The sequence below is a fragment of the Camelus bactrianus genome, chromosome 14, assembly GCF_048773025.1.
Source record: "Camelus bactrianus isolate YW-2024 breed Bactrian camel chromosome 14, ASM4877302v1, whole genome shotgun sequence".
In the NCBI taxonomy this organism is placed as follows: Eukaryota; Metazoa; Chordata; class Mammalia; order Artiodactyla; family Camelidae; genus Camelus; species Camelus bactrianus.
The window spans coordinates 15,483,162-15,501,375 of record NC_133552.1 but is presented as its reverse complement, the minus strand read 5'-3'; the positions used below and the strand labels follow the sequence as shown (position 1 = coordinate 15,501,375).

The following is an 18,214-nucleotide window of genomic DNA, read 5'->3' as shown; positions in this document are numbered from 1 at the left end:
TGGCTGCCTCACCAGATTGAATACTCATCCTTCCCTGAGCAGAGCTATATATTATTCCCTTCTGCTCTTGTACTCAGAGCTTTCTTTTCTCTCTTACCCAAGCTTCCTTTTTTCACTGCTCTTGTTTGAAGACCCCATTATCACTTTAATTTGCCTTTTCAAAGCCTTCCTGGACAATTTTAGGCCAGAGTAATCTTTCTTCTGTTGCCTGATTCTTTTGATTTGTGTATTGCCTGTCTGCATAGAATCTGCATAAAAATTCTAAACTCTTTGAAGGTAAGAAGTGCACCACACTCTGTGGTGGGCACTAAATGAATGCTTTGATTATTTGTAAAATTTGGGGGGAAATAATGGTTTTATACCTTTAAAACTTTAATGGCTAACTCAAGTAAAAGGAGGCAATGCTGAAATATATAGCCTGAAACACATAATTAGTGCATCTTTATGGTATTTAGGGAGTCTGCTTTTACTTTAAAAGCTACTCTAGAGGAGAAGGGATGGGGAGGGACAATAGGGGTAGGGGACGAAGAGGTACAAACTATTAGGTATAAAATAAGCTACAAAGATGTATTGTACAATATGGGGAATATAGCAAATATTTTATAATAACTATAAACGGAGTATAATCTTTAAAAATTGTGAACCCTATATTGTACACCTGTAATATATCATATTATACATCAGCTTTACTTTAGTTTTTAAAAAAAAAAATGCTTCATCTTGTTAGGAGGTTTAAGTACACACTGTACCATGTTGAGAAATGTTTTGATTCCCTTTGTAGTCTAACTTATAAAGCAGCAGAGTGAGAAAACATCCTGCAAATCTGTCTGAATATGTGGGAGGACTGAGGAAGCCTGAGCAAACTGAACAATTGGATTTGAGTTTTCATGGGTTGCATGAGTTATTTGGGGTAATAGATTTATTTAGATCCTATTTAGATTTAGTATCATGTCATGTGATGGAGATCCCCATCTGTGGCTCATTCATTCAACCAATAATTGAGCATCTGTTCTATACAATAAGAATTCAGTAGTGATTAAAATAGTTAATACTGTAGTGGAAGAAATAGACAATAAACAAGCAAACAAATATTAGTGATAAGTGCTATGCAGGTTAACTAAACTATGGTAAGTTGACAGAATGACTGGGTAGTCAAGGAAGTCTTCTTGGAAATGACATTTAAACAGATATGAATAAAAGAAGGAGGTAACATGTCATGATCAAAAAGAACATTCCAGGCCGGGGAAATAACTGCTAATGTAAAAGACCCAAAAGTGAAATCACATAGGGCTTTGTAGGCCATGATGACGAATTTAGATTTTATTCTGGGTAAGATGAGAAGCCTTGGAGGGTTCCAAGCTGAGAATTGATAAAGTCCCTGTGGCCACCATGTAGAGAATAGATGGGACTGAGGAAATCTGGGAAAGCTGGGAAACTAATTAGTAGTATTACGGTAATTCAGTAAAGATACGATAAAGGAGACTTTGATTAAGATGGTGGTAGTAGTGAAAAACAGAGAAGTGAAGGTAGAGTTGACAGGATTTACTAATAGATTTGATAAATATGTTTAGAGAAAGGATCAAGGATCCTTCTAGATTTTTGACTTGAGTAACTAGGTGGATGGTAGTAGTGCTTTTCATTGATGGGAAGAACAGATGGAGCAATCAGATTAAGAGAAGAGTATATCAAGTTAATATTGGACTTGAGCTTTAAGTTCAGTCGAAGAGATAGGTAAACATACAAATATTAAATTTCTAAAGTCAAATATAATACTTGTATATAAAATCATATGTATCTTGCTGTACAACTTAATAGCTTGAAAAAAACAAACAAGCACTTATTATCTCAACAGTTTCTATAGGTCAGGAATTCAGGACCAGTTTGACTGGGCGGTTCTGATGCAGGGTTTCTATGAGGTTGCAATCAAGATGTCATCTGGAGCTACAGTCACCTGAAGGCTTGACTGGCTGGAGGATGTGCTTCCAAGTTCAATCAAGTGGTTGTTACCAGGAGCCCTCAGTTCCTTGCTGTCTCTTGGTCAGAGGTTTCAGTTCCTCACCACGTGGGTTTCTCAATAGGGAAGCTACACACACCATCATTCTGCTGCATTTTGTTTGTTAGAAGCAAGTCATTAGGTACAATTCAAAAGGAAGATGAATTAACCTTTCTTTATCTTTTGAAGAGAGGAAATTCAGAGAATTTGTGGACTTTTTTTTTAAACCCCTGAAGAATTTTAAAAGAATAAGTAAAGCAAACCTAAAGCCCATCAAGTGTCACCAGATTATAGTTTGTTCCTGTGCTGACTCTTGTTTAGTATCAAAATGTTAGACTTGTACTCGTCTTCCCAGGGCTGACTCTAAAAGGGGATCATAACTCAATTTTCTTCATATATACTGAGTCCCTTTTAAAGACAAACAATTCTCACATTTGATTGAGACTGTTTTCTCTCATCACTTTGTTCATTAAGCCAGTATCATTAGGTTTCAAATGTTAATTATTTTGTGTCTTTGTGTTCTCATCACAGGTTATTGCTTACAACTCTGAAGGTAAAAGTAATCCAAGTGAAGTAGTAGAATTTACTACATGCCCTGATAAACCGGGAGTACCTATAAAGCCCTCAGTTAAAGGAAAGATACATTCACATAGTTTTAAAATAACTTGGGGTAAGATAATATGCATATTTGTACATCATTACTTTTATATTTAATTTAAAAGATTTGAATATCTAGATAATTTTTAAGATATTTGAGTAAATTTGTTAGCTCAAGTAAGTTCAATAAGAAATGTAAGACTCATTCATTGTTTGAGGATCTTTTTTTGTGGAAAGCATTGTACTCACATATGCTAAACTCAGATTTGATGCAGGAAGAACTTGGGGTCTACTGTAGAACTATGAACAGGGGCAGCAGTGTGTGAAATGAAAGGTTACTGAACTTGCAGCTAAAGTCTCCTGGGTCATCCGGGCGTTCACAAGAGACCAAAATTACTTACTCATTTAAAATATTTATTGAGCATCTATCTGTTTATGTATTACCTTATGCAAAAACGAGAGTGTAAATGAGATGCTGGAATTAATTTTTAAAAATTATTGCAGGTGATTCTTTTTTCTTTTAAATCAATCCTAGGTTTGATACTCTGTTTATTATGAGTTTATGTCAGTTTTTAATTGTACTTTGCCTAATACCACTTTTGCTTCTTTGGATAGACCCACCAAAAGACAGTGGAGGGGCAGCCATCAATAAATATGTGGTAGAGATGGCAGAAGGTTCTAATGGTAAGAATAACTATTAAAAATTGATAGATTTGTACCAGTCATTCTACCTGTCCTCTTCATTATTTTAAATTTTATATGATCTCTTTTCTTTCCTCTTGTTTTTTCCTTTGTTTGTAGCAGTTAAGATTTTGCCTCTTATGACCCACTTTAAGTTGTAATCTTCAGAAATAACAGTGACTCAAATGTAAGACTGCTGTACACCTATATTATATTATATTTACGTTTTCTAATTTTTTTCTCATTTGTTTTCATTGCTTGGTTTCCAGCATATCTTAAGTCTTCTGAAGGTTAGTTTATTCAGTTAGATTTATACCCAGATGTATCAGAGGAAAATTATCTTCTAAAATATCTATTATACTAGTTTTAGTAATAAATTCTATGCCTTATTCTTGAGTCACACAAGTAACAATCTTTATTTCTATCAAATGACCTATTTCCTTGCATAAAATAAGGATGTCTTTAATTAAGACTAAACTTCCTATGGTATTGGTTCTTTCTACTTTTTGTGTGCTATAATGTTATTACTGGACAGTAAACACACTTAATTAAAAGCAAATTATCAATCTGAGCCACAGTCTGTACAGAGTTACAGAGATATTTCACTTCAGCCAAGCCACGCAAATTTGTCTAGGAAGCTGCACAAGAAAAGAAAATTAGATCATTTCCAGGAAACTCAAAACAAGCTTAAGTTGTTTCTAACAAATTACATAAACACTTACTTAGTAAATCTAGGATACCTGCCGTGTCTGTGATACCAAAATGTTAAACATTACATTGCAGCTGATTGAACATAATTCTTTACCTTACAGGAAACAAATGGGATATGATATACAGTGGAGCTACTAGGGAATATCTTTGTGATCGACTGAATCCAGGCTGTTTCTATCGTTTTCGAGTTTACTGCATCAGTGATGGAGGACAGAGTGCGGTAATGTAGATTTTTTTTTTTCCAAGTTTGGTCAAATGAGATGAGATCACCAGGTACCACCTCAAATATTGAAATGTATCCACAAATTATAAAAAGTCATTTCTGTTAACCCAGGTGGTTAAATTTATAGTTAAGAATATTCTAACATAGTACTTAGCTTATAGTCAGAATTCAGCGAATAGCTATTATCTGGTTGCTATTTAGCTTTGGAGAAACAAATACACGAAAACACTGCCGAAAATTTTATAAAGATAAATTTTAGGATGATGCTTAATAACCCTACCTAACAGAAATAGAAACAAAATAACTGTTGACTGATTTACTGCACCATAAATTATGTGTATTAGGACAAACCATAAAATACCATTTACTATTTTAACACAAATTCTAATATCCACTTATTTCAGAAACATTTGGCAATTATTTTGCTTATTAGAGACCCAAAAACTAAAATAGACTTAAATGTGTCATTGATTATATAAGACATTTGTAATGTTATAGAGAAGTATGTTTTTTAATAGAAGTGATTTTTTTTTAAATGAATTCAACCAGAATGTTTCTTGGATCACTCATAATTGTTACTATTTTTCAAATGGGATTTAATGCAGTAGAAGTAATTTTTTAATGAATTATAAGCATTTTGTTGAAAATGGGAGTATTGTAAAACTGTTACATGTCCTGCCCAATAGACTTTTAATCCAATTGCTTTATTTTCTCTAATAAAAAATCTTTCTAGATTAAAAAAACAAAACCCTCCCCCTTCTCTTCCCACCAAAAAAAAAACAAACTGTCTAATACAGCATTATAGCATATATGAATACCTTTCTGAATAAGATGATGACCAAATATTTTGTTTATGTTTAGAAAAAATGTTAAGTATAAACTTTAATTACAGTGCAAGTAAGGAATATGGCACTGAGTTGTGTCAGTGTTTTTAAGAGAATGTCTTTTAAAATAAAAGATTTTTTTAAAATAGCACAGAAACTAAAAGTAATACCAAATACCTGGAATGGCAAATATTTGGAAAAATGTACCTGGTTTTTAAATTACTTTTCAGGTGAAAGGAAGAAGGAAAGATTTTTTAAATAAATAAGTAAATAAGTATTCAGTAGTCAAGTAGCCAAAATAGACTAAACCTGAAAACACAGCAAATAGCATTTACAGAATGTTAAAACATCCTTCTCTAGAAGGTATTTGTAGATTCATTTGGACATGACCAAAAGTAATGTCAATTAGGTTATGTTGGAGGTTTTGTATTTTAAATTATGGAAAGAAGGAAAAGGGTTTTGGGGGGAGATTTGGGTGGGGGTGGTTTCTGGTAACTTTCTTTGTATCTGATAGTCACATAGTACGTGTCTTTATTTGCCTATATAAAATTTGAGTTTCAGTGATTTAATTGGGTTTTGGTTTTAGTCAGAACTTTATTCCTTTTCTGTTGATATTCAAGTACAATTTCAAATTATTGGTGCAATCTATATGTTTGTCTTATTTTTCTTTAACAAAAGCAGCCTGATTATTTGTTTTGGGGCATTTTTGTTTTGTTTTTGCTTTTGTTTTGGCAGGTATCAGAGTCTTTACTTGTGCAGACTCCAGCTGTGCCTCCTGGCCCATGCCTCCCTCCCAGATTACAGGGCAGACCCAAAGCAAAAGAAGTACAGTTACGATGGGGTAATTTTCATTCTGGTAATACATTATAATTAAGTTAGTACTAAATATATTCCTCTTGTTAAATTGCATGAATCTTTCCACTTTTAGGACCCCCTTTGGTCGATGGTGGATCACCCATTTCTTGCTATGGTGTGGAAATGTCTACTGTAGAAAAAGATGAACCCAGAGAAGTTTACCAAGGTTCTGAAGTAGAATGTACAGTGAGCAACCTTCTTCCTGGAAAGACTTACAGCTTCAGACTCCGTGCAGCTAACAAAATGGGGGTAGGAAGACTGTGCTGACTGAATTATAATCATAGTGGTGTTTCATGTAACATGTATAATTGTACCCATTCATTTATATGAGCATTTTGATTTTGACATGTGACTCCAAATTTTACCATTTTTAATTAGCCTGTGTTGATAAATGGGGAAAGTCATACTGTAACTTGATTGTTACAGAATCTCAGTATTTTCAAATACCACTTACTATATGTGACACTTTGGACTTCAGCTGAGCTAGTTTGCCTTTCAGGCAGTGCTAATAGGGTATACTTACCAAATTCAAGAGTAGAAACAAGGTCATAAGATGAAATACTTGGAATAATTGTTTTGAGGCTGATTTTGTGTGGGTTATTTTTTAAATATTATCTGTGTATCTGTACAGCTCCATAATAAAATGGACAAAATAAGTGGTAGCTCCATTTTACAGCTGAGGAAGCTAAGGCTCAGAAAAGCTAAATGTCTTGCCCCAACGGTTACACAAACAGGTAGAGAGAAGCCACTTTGTCAGACTCCAGAGCCAAAGCCTTTTCCACTCAACTATGACACCTCTCATCTCTCTGAATTATAAGTTCTTGAAGGACAAAGCAGTAATTTCTTTCTTTAATTGAGTAACATTGTGTTTCTTTAAACTACTCTATAATTAAAATTTCATAAAATTAAACTGCCAAGTCTCTCCTCTCCCATTACTTAAGATTTTAGTAAACTGTGCTATGTTTTACATCCCATTCTCCAACTGAATTAAGTAATTATTATCTGTAAACTTATTTTTAAATTCCCTATATGTCAAATCATATCCTTTGTTGGCAGTCATTATATAAGTCATTCCTTCCTGTCTGAAGCCATCATCTTGTCAGTCCCACAAGTCTGTAGTACACTGGGATAGCATCTTTAATACTAATGTCTTTAATATATATTTTCAGGTTTGTAATAGTTTGTCAAAATCTTAAGTAAATATCTGCTCTTCATATTTCCAGAGAATATACATTTTAGACCCTTCTAAAGCTATCCTAAGTTTTAAGATATAATTTATGCCTACCGTCTCTCATGTATTTAATTGGTATCCATTTCTTTACTCCTCACATAATTTCTTCTCACATATTCTACCTACCTAATTTCTGAATGCCTTGCCCTTCTTACAAAAACCAATTCATGAAGGAATAAGGGGCAGGAGAAGAACAGTGAATGAAATTTTAAAATACCCTACATATTTATGTCCTTGATCTATCTTAGCTTTCTGTGATTGCTTTCAGAATTTTCTTATGACCAAGTAGTCTTAAAGGAGAGGGATGATGCATTCAATTTTTTGTGAATATTTATGGAGAGCTCTGAAATTGGTAAGTGAAAAATGAAAACACTGATTAATATTTGTTTTTCTAGTTTGGACCATTTTCGGAAAAATGTGATATTACTACAGCCCCTGGACCACCAGATCAGTGCAAGCCCCCTCAAGTGATGTGCAGATCTGCAACTTGTGCACAAGTGAATTGGGAGGTATTATAACTTCCTTGACTTACATTTACTTTAACTGATTAGAATAGTTTATATAAAAGAATAAAAATACTATTCATTTCATCTCCATAAATTATACAAAGAGTAAGTCCTAGTTAAATCCACTTGGTAGAAAGTGAATTCTTTTTTCTCTTTGAAGCATTTAAATAAGGTGTATTTACAAGTATTTAGATTCTTGTTCATGATGTGCTTTGTATTTTTTCAAAGGCTCTGTCTCAGTATTGAGATATTCAGCCACTGGTGAGCTTTAATGTTCAGACGTTCATAGGAATTAGTATAATACTGTTTCTCTTATGTCTCTTATCTTCACTGCATTTCTTGCTTATAGTAATAATCAATAATAATTACATTTCCAGTTTCCCTTTTGAAATTTAACAGAAAATGTCCTTTTATTATTTAACATTTTATATTACTTAATAGAATTATTTTGAAGTATATTTACCTTAAAACTCTCTTTCTAAAGTGATTCAGTCATATTTCTACTTTTAATTGAAAACTAAGTTATATTTTTTGACCAATCTTAAATTCAGGTGGCCTTAATAAACAAAAATGTAATATTGAACAGTTTTGATTCTATTAAACATTTTAAAGAAATCCCCCCCAAAAATCCAGTTTTTTATATGCTCAGGTAAAGAACATTTTTGCCCAAAAGCTATTTAATCAATGTCAAGACCTAAGACCTTTATCCTTTTCTTAAAGGTCCCTTTGAGTAATGGAACTGATGTCACTGAATATCGATTGGAGTGGGGAGGAGTTGAAGGAAGTATGCAGATATGTTACTGTGGGCCAGGTCTCAGTTATGAATTAAAAGGACTTTCACCAGCAACTACCTATTATTGTAGAGTCCAGGTAAAGATGATCAAGGCCTTGTCACTTATATATCCAGAGTTTTGTGTTTTATGAGCATTTTCATGGTCATGTCTTTGCTAACTTATGGGCTTTATTAATTTGTAGGCTCTGAGTATTGTGGGTGCAGGCCCTTTCAGTGAAGTAGTAGCCTGTGTGACTCCACCATCAGTCCCTGCTGTTGTGACTTGTCTTCAAGAAATAAGTGACGATGAAATAGAAAATCCCAATTATTCACCTTCTACATGCCTTGCAATAAGTTGGGAAAAGCCTTGTGATCATGGTTCAGAAATCCTTGCCTACAGCATAGACTTTGGAGAAAAACAGCCCTTGACAGTGGGAAAAATTACAAGCTACATTATAGACAATTTGCAACCAGATACAACATACAGGTACACAGTAAAAACTATTTTAATTTTTGCCTAGACCAGAGAGACACTTTAAATAGAATAATCATAAACTAAACTTTTTTTTTTTAATGTGGCACTTAGAATACGAATTCAAGCCTTGAATAGCCTTGGAGCTGGTCCTTTCAGCCATATGATAAAATTGAAAACTAAACCCCTCCCTCCTGATCCACCTCGTCTGGAATGTGTTGCCTTCAGCCACCAGAACCTTAAACTGAAATGGGGAGAAGGAACCCCAAAGACACTGTCAACAGATTCTGTTCAGTACCACCTTCAGATGGAGGATAAGAATGGAAGGTAGGTGTTTTTAATTGCTTCTTTACATAGTTCCATAGGTCTTAAATATATAAAAAATTTTAACAGTAGAATTAAGTTTTCAAAAGGCGTTCTTGTAAGAAATAATTTAAGTATGCTGTTTTGAAACATCAGAAGACATAATGAAGATTTCCTGTTTATAACTGTGAGGGGGATACAAGAGAGAAAAAATTAAGTGAGCTTTTCTTTGGCTCTCATCTCTAACCCATTTACTCTCTTCAAGCTAGTAAAAGAACATAACCTTTGCTACAAAATAAGTTCTTCAATGCTTATTTCCAGCAAGAGGCAATATGTGCAGTAAATGATTGATTGGCTTTTGAGATCCTTGAGGGCAGGAATTACGTCTCACCCTCCTCCACAGCCTCACAGGGCCTGCACACCAAGTGAATACAGTAGCTCACTTCCTCACCACCAGGTCTTAGTTCAGAACCCCCGATACTCAGGTTCTCATCTGTGCTGCCGTCCTTTGCAGGTTCAAACATCCGTGCCACACAGTGCCCACTACATCATACACTTCAATTACAACGTTACTCAAAATAATTGTGATGTAAATTACTCAATTCCAATCACGGGCAGTTGTTTTTGATATTATATCCAAAATAAACAATGCCATATATCTTCCACAGATGTTACTCTTATGATATTTTAAGAATTTGAGTTTTTAGGGTTGTTTGTTTTTTTGTTTTTTACTTTTCACTCTATGTATTAGAAATAATTTGTATATCTGATAGATTCAGAGTACTAGTGATTCTTCCCAAGATTACTTTGCTTTTTGTGTTGGGTTTGTATCTTAGCCAAGTATTCAATAATGGAATATTCAAGGTGCTTGTATACAAGTACTCTCTATCAGAAATACTTATACATATATATCATGTATATATCATATATACACATACACACACACACAATGGAATATTACTATTATAAAAAAGAAAGAAATAATGCCATTTGCAGCAACATGGGTGGACCTAGAGATTACCATCTTAAGTGAAGTAAATCAGAGAAAGACAAATATCATATGATATCACTTATACGTGGAATCTAAAAGAAAAGATACCAATTTTATTTACAAACCAAAAATAGACTCATGGACATAGAAAACAAACTATGGTTACCAAAGGGAAAAGGGCGGGATGCGGGGGATAAATTAGGAGTTTGGGATTAACAGATACACATTACTATATATAAAAGAGATAAAAAACAAGAACCTACTATATAGCACAGGGAACTATATTCAGTTTCTTATAATATATAATGGAAAAGAATCTGAAAAAAAATATGTATATGTATAATTGAATGGCTTTGCTATACACCTGAAACCAACACTGTATATCAACTACATTTCTGTATAGCACAGGGAACTATATTAAATATCTTGTAGTAACCTGTAATGAAAAAATATGAAAACAAATATATATGTGAATATGTATGACTTAAACATTATGCAGTACACCAGAAGTTGATAGGACACTGTAAACTGACAATTAAAAAAAAGGAAGAAAAAATAAATTACACTTCAATTAAAAATTTAAAAAAAAATTCTTGCACATTTAAAATAGCATACAGAATTAAACATAACCATATCAACAGTAAACAGTACACAGAGCAAAAGTATTGATCATTTCCTGAAATCTGCGCCTCTATGAGGGTTAGCTTTTATTTTGGCAGAGTTTTACGTACTCTTTGTAGCCTTATCTCTAGAAGGAAGTTGTTTGCCTTTTCACAAGTTTTTGGTATAGCCATTTATCTTTAATATGTGTTATTAGGTGAATTAATTCTTTAAGTTATTGTTATCCTGTCATTTGCATTTGGGGTAGTGCAAGGTTTACTAGAAACAGGTTTAATTGGTGTTTGGTTGAAAGATAATAGAACAAAGATTCTGTTAAATATAGATTATATTATAGTCTGCATTCTGTTATAGTACTTCAAGTATAATTAATATTTAGCTAGTATCTAGAGAATTGTAGGGTATGGCTAGTGGCCTTTGGCTGTGGAAAATAAAGAAATTAAAACCTTTCATAATATTATCAGTTTATTATAAAATTTAATTAAGTCAATTTAATATCTTTAGTTACTTTTCTTCCCTTTGATTTTTCACAACTCTTTTCACTTGCTGTGGGATAGTGTCAGGATGCTACTTCAGCTGTTCCCTGACTACAGGTTTTGTCATTGTTCAGTTTTTTTCAACAGTGGTTTTGCCACTGGTTTTTTTCCTATCATTAAAGGAAAAAAAAAAAAATTGGTGAATCAAGAGTTAAGGCTTATCCAGTCACTGCTTCTTGGATATACTGTTACTTCCAGTCATTGAATATTTCTTCATTTTTAACTTAACTACAGTTTTCAAACTATAAGAATACATGAGTATTCATTATTCATTTCTCAATTTCCAAAAACTTTTTAAACAGCCAATCAAAAATACTGGGGAACAGTCAGCTTATAGATAACATACATGATACTAAATTTTCTATTGAACAGTTCAAGTGGATAATTTATGGGAAATTATATATTATCTCATACTGTTGTGTAAATCTTAAGAAAACCTCACCAAATCAATTGAAATTGTGCCTGGGAAGAGGAATTCTCTTTTTTTATGTGACAAATTATATGCCTCTGACTCTAGTTAGAAATAATTTATAATGAAAATTGTGATGCTTAGAGTAAAAAGTGTACTTTACAAAGACAGTGGTCAGAAGCAAAGCTATACCAGAAGCCTAAAAAGAAAGTTACTATGGTTGGATATGATATTTAGCAATAAATATTTAGGAAACCATGTCAAATTGGGAAATTTACTAATTCTGTGATTTTCATCTTCTGATGAGATGTGACAAACCATTGCTGGTATTAAATTCTAGGAGTAACTTATTACTCCTAAATAATAACCGAACTATACTTTTTTTTAATATTTTGTTTTATTTTTTAAATTTTTTGTTGTGTTTTCTTTTGTTTAGGGGGATGGTAATTATGTGTATTTATTTATTTAAACAGAAGTACTGGGGATTGAGCCCAGGACCTCGTACATGTTAAGCACACACTCTACCACTGAGCTATACCCTCCCTCCAGAACTATACTTTTTTAGTATTTAAACATTTTTCATAACATAATCAAGGTTTATTTTTCATAAGAGTCATTTCCATTTTAGGTTTGTATCCTTGTACAGAGGTCCGTGTCATACATACAAAGTCCAAAGACTTAATGAGTCGACATCCTATAAATTCTGTATTCAAGCTTGTAATGAAGCAGGGGAGGGTCCTCTCTCCCAAGAATATATTTTCACTACTACAAAATCTGTCCCAGCTGCCTTGAAAGGTAAGGTATACATCCTTAAGTTATTTTCAGTGTATTTTCATCAAGTACTTTATTTGTACTATTATTAAAATTTTATCCTGTATGTGTCCAACATTTAAATTATAAGAAGGAAATTGTATAGACAAGCCTACCTTCTGGGAGTTTCACTTAATAATAATAGCTGTTGTATCTGGCACACTGATAGTCAGACAAGTGCTGTTTTTTTTTTATCACTGATCTTTTAATAATCTAACTTAAGTAGACAGCCTGGTTTTCTAATAGGTTCATTTGCTATTTCCACTATTGTTACTTTAAAAAGATCACAATTCTGGTTGTTTTGAGTTGTTGCTGTTTCATTCATTTGGATTTCAGGGAAAGAACCAGGTCATCTGTTGAGCAAAACATAAATAAATACTTAGCTAACTTGAATTTTTAAATCAAATTTACACATACATTTGTATATACATATATCTTTAAAATTAATTTCAGCAGGATTCTTATTTTAAAAAGACCCTGGTAGGTATTTCACTTAGTGCATTTAGCCCCAAATAATAAAATTTCTTACCCTTTGAGGACAAATCACAAAGACTGCTAGTACAGTGTCCTGGATCATATACTTTAATGTATCATTTGTTAAGCAGATCCATAATTAGTATAAGAGTGTTCTTGAATAGTCTTTCTAATAATGTTGATGCATTTCACTGAGTTATTTTTCTGTTCCTTTATCTGGTTAAGTGTCTCTTAGCCTTAAGACGATTGCTGATTTTAACACCTTTGTACCCCACTGTTGAGTGAAGCAGTAGTATGTGGTAAAGCAGCTAGGGGTATTTTTCAACTCATTCTCTTAGATTTCTTAAATTATAAAATTTCATGTTCAGTTATGCTCTTTGAAGTACCATAAACAATGTTTTAGAACTACCATTGGCTTTTTAGCTCAGTGAAAATAGTGCTTACCCTAATGTATCTTTTAATCAGTCTGGTCATTGTAGCACTTATAGATAGTAAGGCCTGGCGATTTTAAGAGTGAGACATTGACCATTTCTCTGCAAACTTCAAAAATTCACTGATACTTATTTCAAGTTTATAACTGGGTTTTAAAATCTGTTGATTTTGGCTAAAACAAGTGTCTTGTGCCAAGTTAAAATTCAAGTAAAGCATATTTTATTTATATGTATTCTCTACAGCCCCCAAAATAGAGAAAGTAAATCACATTTGTGAAATTACATGGGAGTGTCTACAGCCAATGAAAGGTGATCCAGTTATTTACAGTCTTCAAGTTATGGTGGGAAAAGATTCAGAATTCAAACAGGTATGTGCCAAGATAACAATTCTATAGATACATATTTTTACCTTTTTCATTTTTATGTATTTTCAATGCAAGATTTGACTACCTTTATGTTCCTAATTCAAAAATATTTGTTCACTGCTTACTGTGTTCCAGAGATTAGTAACTACATAGTATCTCAGGATTCATAATCTTTTGGGTGTGAACTGCACTTAGAGTATTTATTCATTTGACAAGTATTTATTGAACTCTGTGCCAGGCACTCAGAATACAGCACTGAACAAATAGTCCTTGCCTCCATACAGCTTACATTCCAGGAGAAAAAGAGATAAAGCAAATAAACACATCAGTGTATCATGTGTTTGATAGTGATAACCACAATTGATAAAAACCTGGATAAAAGGAATAGGGAGTACTAGGGCAAGGCATAGTTAGTACTGTTTCATACAGAGCAGTCAGGTGACATTTGAACACAGACCCAAAGGAAGTGAATAGAAGAGTGTTTCAAGAAGAAGAAACAGTAGTTGCAAAGGCCCTGAGGCATTTAATGGGCAACAAGAAGGCCAGTATGGCTTCTTGTGACTAGTGGAACAAGGACAGAAGCAGAGAGACCATTGAGGAGGCTTTTACAAGGATAGTAATAGTCATAGTTATAATGCAGTGTTGTAAATATGACAACAGACAAAGTTATTATGGACGCCTAGAGGAAGTATCACCTTCCTGGCTGAGAAATTTCAGATAGGTTCCTGGCAGAGGGTGAATAAGCAATGAAGTGTGGAGTGGCAGTGTTCATTGTAACTTTTATACAGAAGCTTTTATGTAACTCAGAAGCTTTATTTCTATAAGCATTTCATCTGCTTCTCTCTTTTGCTGTCAACCTTCTTGAATTTGAGGGCTTTTAAGATGGGTTGTTTTCATTTTAGTATCTTATCTTGTATTTTCTTTAACCACTAGAGAAATCAGTCATTCATCTGTTTTATTTCACTCTTATGCTGTTATAACTATTAATATTTTTCAATACAGGTATAATATTTTTCTTTCAAGTTTTGCTAGGTATGGAAGCATAATTTCTTAACTGAAATTACAAAAGGCCCCAGAGACATTAAATTTGGCATGTGATTGTTTTTCTTTATTAAGCCATCTGCAAATTGACATGATAATTAGATTTGAATATAATTTACAGATAAGCAGGTTTCCTTCCAAGGAAGAAGCAAAGTTAATATTAAAGAAAATGTAATTATATTACATGTTTAAAGGCAGTAGGGACCCCATATTTGAGTAGTGTATGAATTTTATAAACATATCACTACATGAAACAGCAGTGTTAATTCTAATTTAGTTTAAAAGCTAAATTAACCCTGTCATCACCCTTACTTTACATTGTAAGCATACTGTAAAACTTAAACTGATTTCCTTAGAACTTCATCATATATATGCTCATCTAAATCTCTGAAATGTTGATAAAATTTTACAATTTATTGACAAGTTATATTCCAGAAGTTTGAAGGTCAATTTTTAGGAGTTCAATTTTATTCATGGAATTTAATATTTTACTTAAAATTTACTTCATATTCAACACACATGTATTAAATACTACACATAAAGAATTTGGAGGGGCTACATTATTATTAAGTTACTGTTGTGATTTCAAGAGAGTTGTTTGCCGTTATACAGCAGACAGATGAGTTTCTTAATGAATAGATATTTTTAAATTACCACTTGAAGATACAAGCAGTGATACTCACTAGCTTCCATGTCAAAAATAATTCTAAAACTAGCCAGTTTCGACATAGATTTTATGCCCAGCCTTCACATATGATTCTTTTTCTAATGTCTTCCTGTCAGATTTACAAAGGTCCTGACTCTTCATTCCGGTATTCAAGCCTTCAGCTGAACTGTGAATATCGTTTCCGTGTGTGTGCCATTCGCCAGTGCCAAGACCCTGTGGGGCATCAGGACCTCGTAGGTCCCTACAGCACAACAGTGCTCTTCATCTCTCAGAGGACGGACCCACCAGCTAGCACCAACAGAGACACTGTGGAAAGCACAAGGACCCGGGGGGCACTTAGTGACGAGCTGTGTGCAGCCGTCATCCTTGTGCTGTTTGCTTTCTTTTCCATTTTGATTGCCTTTATCATTCAGTACTTTGTAATCAAGTGAAAATATATTTTTAATACTGTATTACATTTTATTTTGTCATGTACTAAAATTATTTCTGTATTGCTTTTACAAAAACAGTGACATTTAGCACTGGCATTGAGACTATAGTACATCATTTTTGCCATTTTCAATGCTTATATTGTTAGGTAGAGGCTGGCACCTTATTAGAATGAAAGCCACAGAAATAGCAATTTTTGAATTTTTATTTGGTTGGGGCTCTTTTTTTTTCTCTTTTTTTTCTTTTTTCTTTCTTTTTTTTCCTCTTTTTTCTTTTTCTTTTTTTTTTTTTCTTTTCTTTTTTGACACGGCTTCTTGTGAAACAAACTTTCTAAGAGGCAACAATATATAATTGATATTTTGACCAGTCAGCATGAGTGTAACAGTGACGACCTGATCTGTTTGTTTTAAAGATTATTACCTAGTGAAAATTTCAGAACGATTAAAATTTACACTAACATGCTACATAAAAATGTTAAAAGTATGATGCTGTGAAAGCAATCTAGTGCTATATTTCTACCTCCTCATTTGTCTTAATTATTTGGTAAGTGGGATTATGATGAATAACTGGAGGGGCTTAGCAAACAAAAACTGGATGAAAGAATATGCATGGAAAAAAGAAGCGTTTTGTTTGATAAATGTGGAGTTCTTCATTACAGGTATATATTCATGAATTCACAGAGAAGTCACTTAAAGAAAGCACAGTTTACTTGGCCTAAAAATATTTTAATGTTTACTCAAAAAATACATCTTCAGGTCTTGAGAATATGGAAAAGAATGGAGGGCTTTTTAGATAGTTACTTTTTTAAAGTAATCATAATCAATTCTGAATTTCAAATCCTATTTAATTTGGTTTTGTGAGCCTTTGAACTATATGTATGGGTATAAGGACATGCACATACATATATGGCTTTATATATATCAAGTGTAGAAATATATATATATAGACACACACACTCTCTCTCTTACTCCATCTATCTGGTATAGGCTAATTTTGAAAAACTCCCATAAGTTTTGCTGCTTCTCCCGTAACTACTGCCATCACCATCAGAATTCATAATCAAACCTAACCTTTTTGTTTGGGGCACCAAATCTGAAGACAAAATTAATTTGCACCAGTAAACTTTGAGCTGCTTTCTTTCTTGAAAAACTAATGTTTAATGTAATGTCTGTTTGGATACCGTTCCAGTTGTTGATTGCATGTGGTTAATGTTGCATTAGAGCACTTTGCAATTGCATAATTCATTAATGTTTTGTGAGCTTGCATTTGTGAGTTATCAGATGATCAGATTGAATTTTGTCAGGTATCACATTGTACATCTGGCATAGATGTCCATGACTGCCAGTAATAATACAGTCTGTAATGAAACTATCTAAAATTTCTTGTTTTATCACATCTGTTATCTGTAAAACACTTGTAACTAGCCTTTTTAATTTATTATTTGAATTTTAGGATAGTGAATCACTAATTTTAGTTGCTGAGGTTAGCATTTTAGTGATTATTAAGCACTTCTGTCAGTCTTTGAAAAAAGGACATATGTTTTGTGCTTTGAAGATCTCTGAAGAATTTCTCTTATATTAGAATGGGCATGTATTGTAATTGTTTTATGTCAGATGATCTGTGCTGTAGAAAAAAACATTAACCTTTGTTCAAAAAAGAAATGGATAAACTTGGCCTTCCCAAGTGGTTAAGAATGATCTGTCACTATAAAATACTGTATGTTTACATTTTATTTAAATTTAATCTCTTATGTATAGGCTGATGACTTTCCCCCAGAACAACAGTGATTGAGATTGTTTTCTAGAAACTTCTTAAAAGTGCCACATTTGGCAGTACAAATGAGTTTGAGTGTAATAGCCCAGAGATTTCTATATAGTTGAATGTCTAAAATGGTAAAATGTGCCACTATGGCAGTTACAGTGGCTTATGTTTTTCATAGTAACTCAAATGAACTCCTATTTTTGATAGTAAATGTCATTTAATAGTGTACTTGCCATTTGAGCCTCACTGCAAAATTAGTGCAGAGGAGAAAACAATTTTTAATGTAATCTTGACTTTACCTCATATACTGTACATTCCAAAAACTCTAAACTTTTTAAAGATTATAGATACACTACCAAACATATCACCTTAAAATTGTATAAGGTTGAACTTCATACAAATGAAAAAATATAATCTCATAAAAATACATAAACTATGTAGCAAAAGTATCTTTAAAATCCATGGAAAATAAAAGTTGTATCATTCTTTTGTGAGATTTGTTTATTGTATTCAT

The 18,214-nt window shown here is 32.9% G+C and overlaps 1 protein-coding gene across 3 annotated transcripts in view; it reads left to right on the top strand.

Annotated features, from left to right (window-relative positions):
- The window catches only part of FNDC3A (fibronectin type III domain containing 3A), a 138,561-nt gene extending 120,367 nt beyond the window's left edge, over positions 1–18,194 (top strand). For all 3 annotated transcript variants that reach the window (XM_074378142.1, XM_010951413.3, XM_010951414.3), the window contains 12 exons: positions 2,525–2,663; positions 3,206–3,274; positions 4,084–4,202; positions 5,765–5,870; positions 5,958–6,133; positions 7,511–7,624; positions 8,342–8,491; positions 8,597–8,880; positions 8,980–9,192; positions 12,351–12,517; positions 13,681–13,805; positions 15,627–18,194. In XM_074378142.1, the coding sequence (XP_074234243.1) occupies positions 2,525–2,663; positions 3,206–3,274; positions 4,084–4,202; positions 5,765–5,870; positions 5,958–6,133; positions 7,511–7,624; positions 8,342–8,491; positions 8,597–8,880; positions 8,980–9,192; positions 12,351–12,517; positions 13,681–13,805; positions 15,627–15,941 (1,977 nt within the window). In that variant the 3' untranslated portion in view covers positions 15,942–18,194. The remainder of the gene's footprint in view (positions 1–2,524; positions 2,664–3,205; positions 3,275–4,083; positions 4,203–5,764; positions 5,871–5,957; positions 6,134–7,510; positions 7,625–8,341; positions 8,492–8,596; positions 8,881–8,979; positions 9,193–12,350; positions 12,518–13,680; positions 13,806–15,626) is intronic.
- The last annotated feature ends 20 nt before the right edge of the window (positions 18,195–18,214 follow it).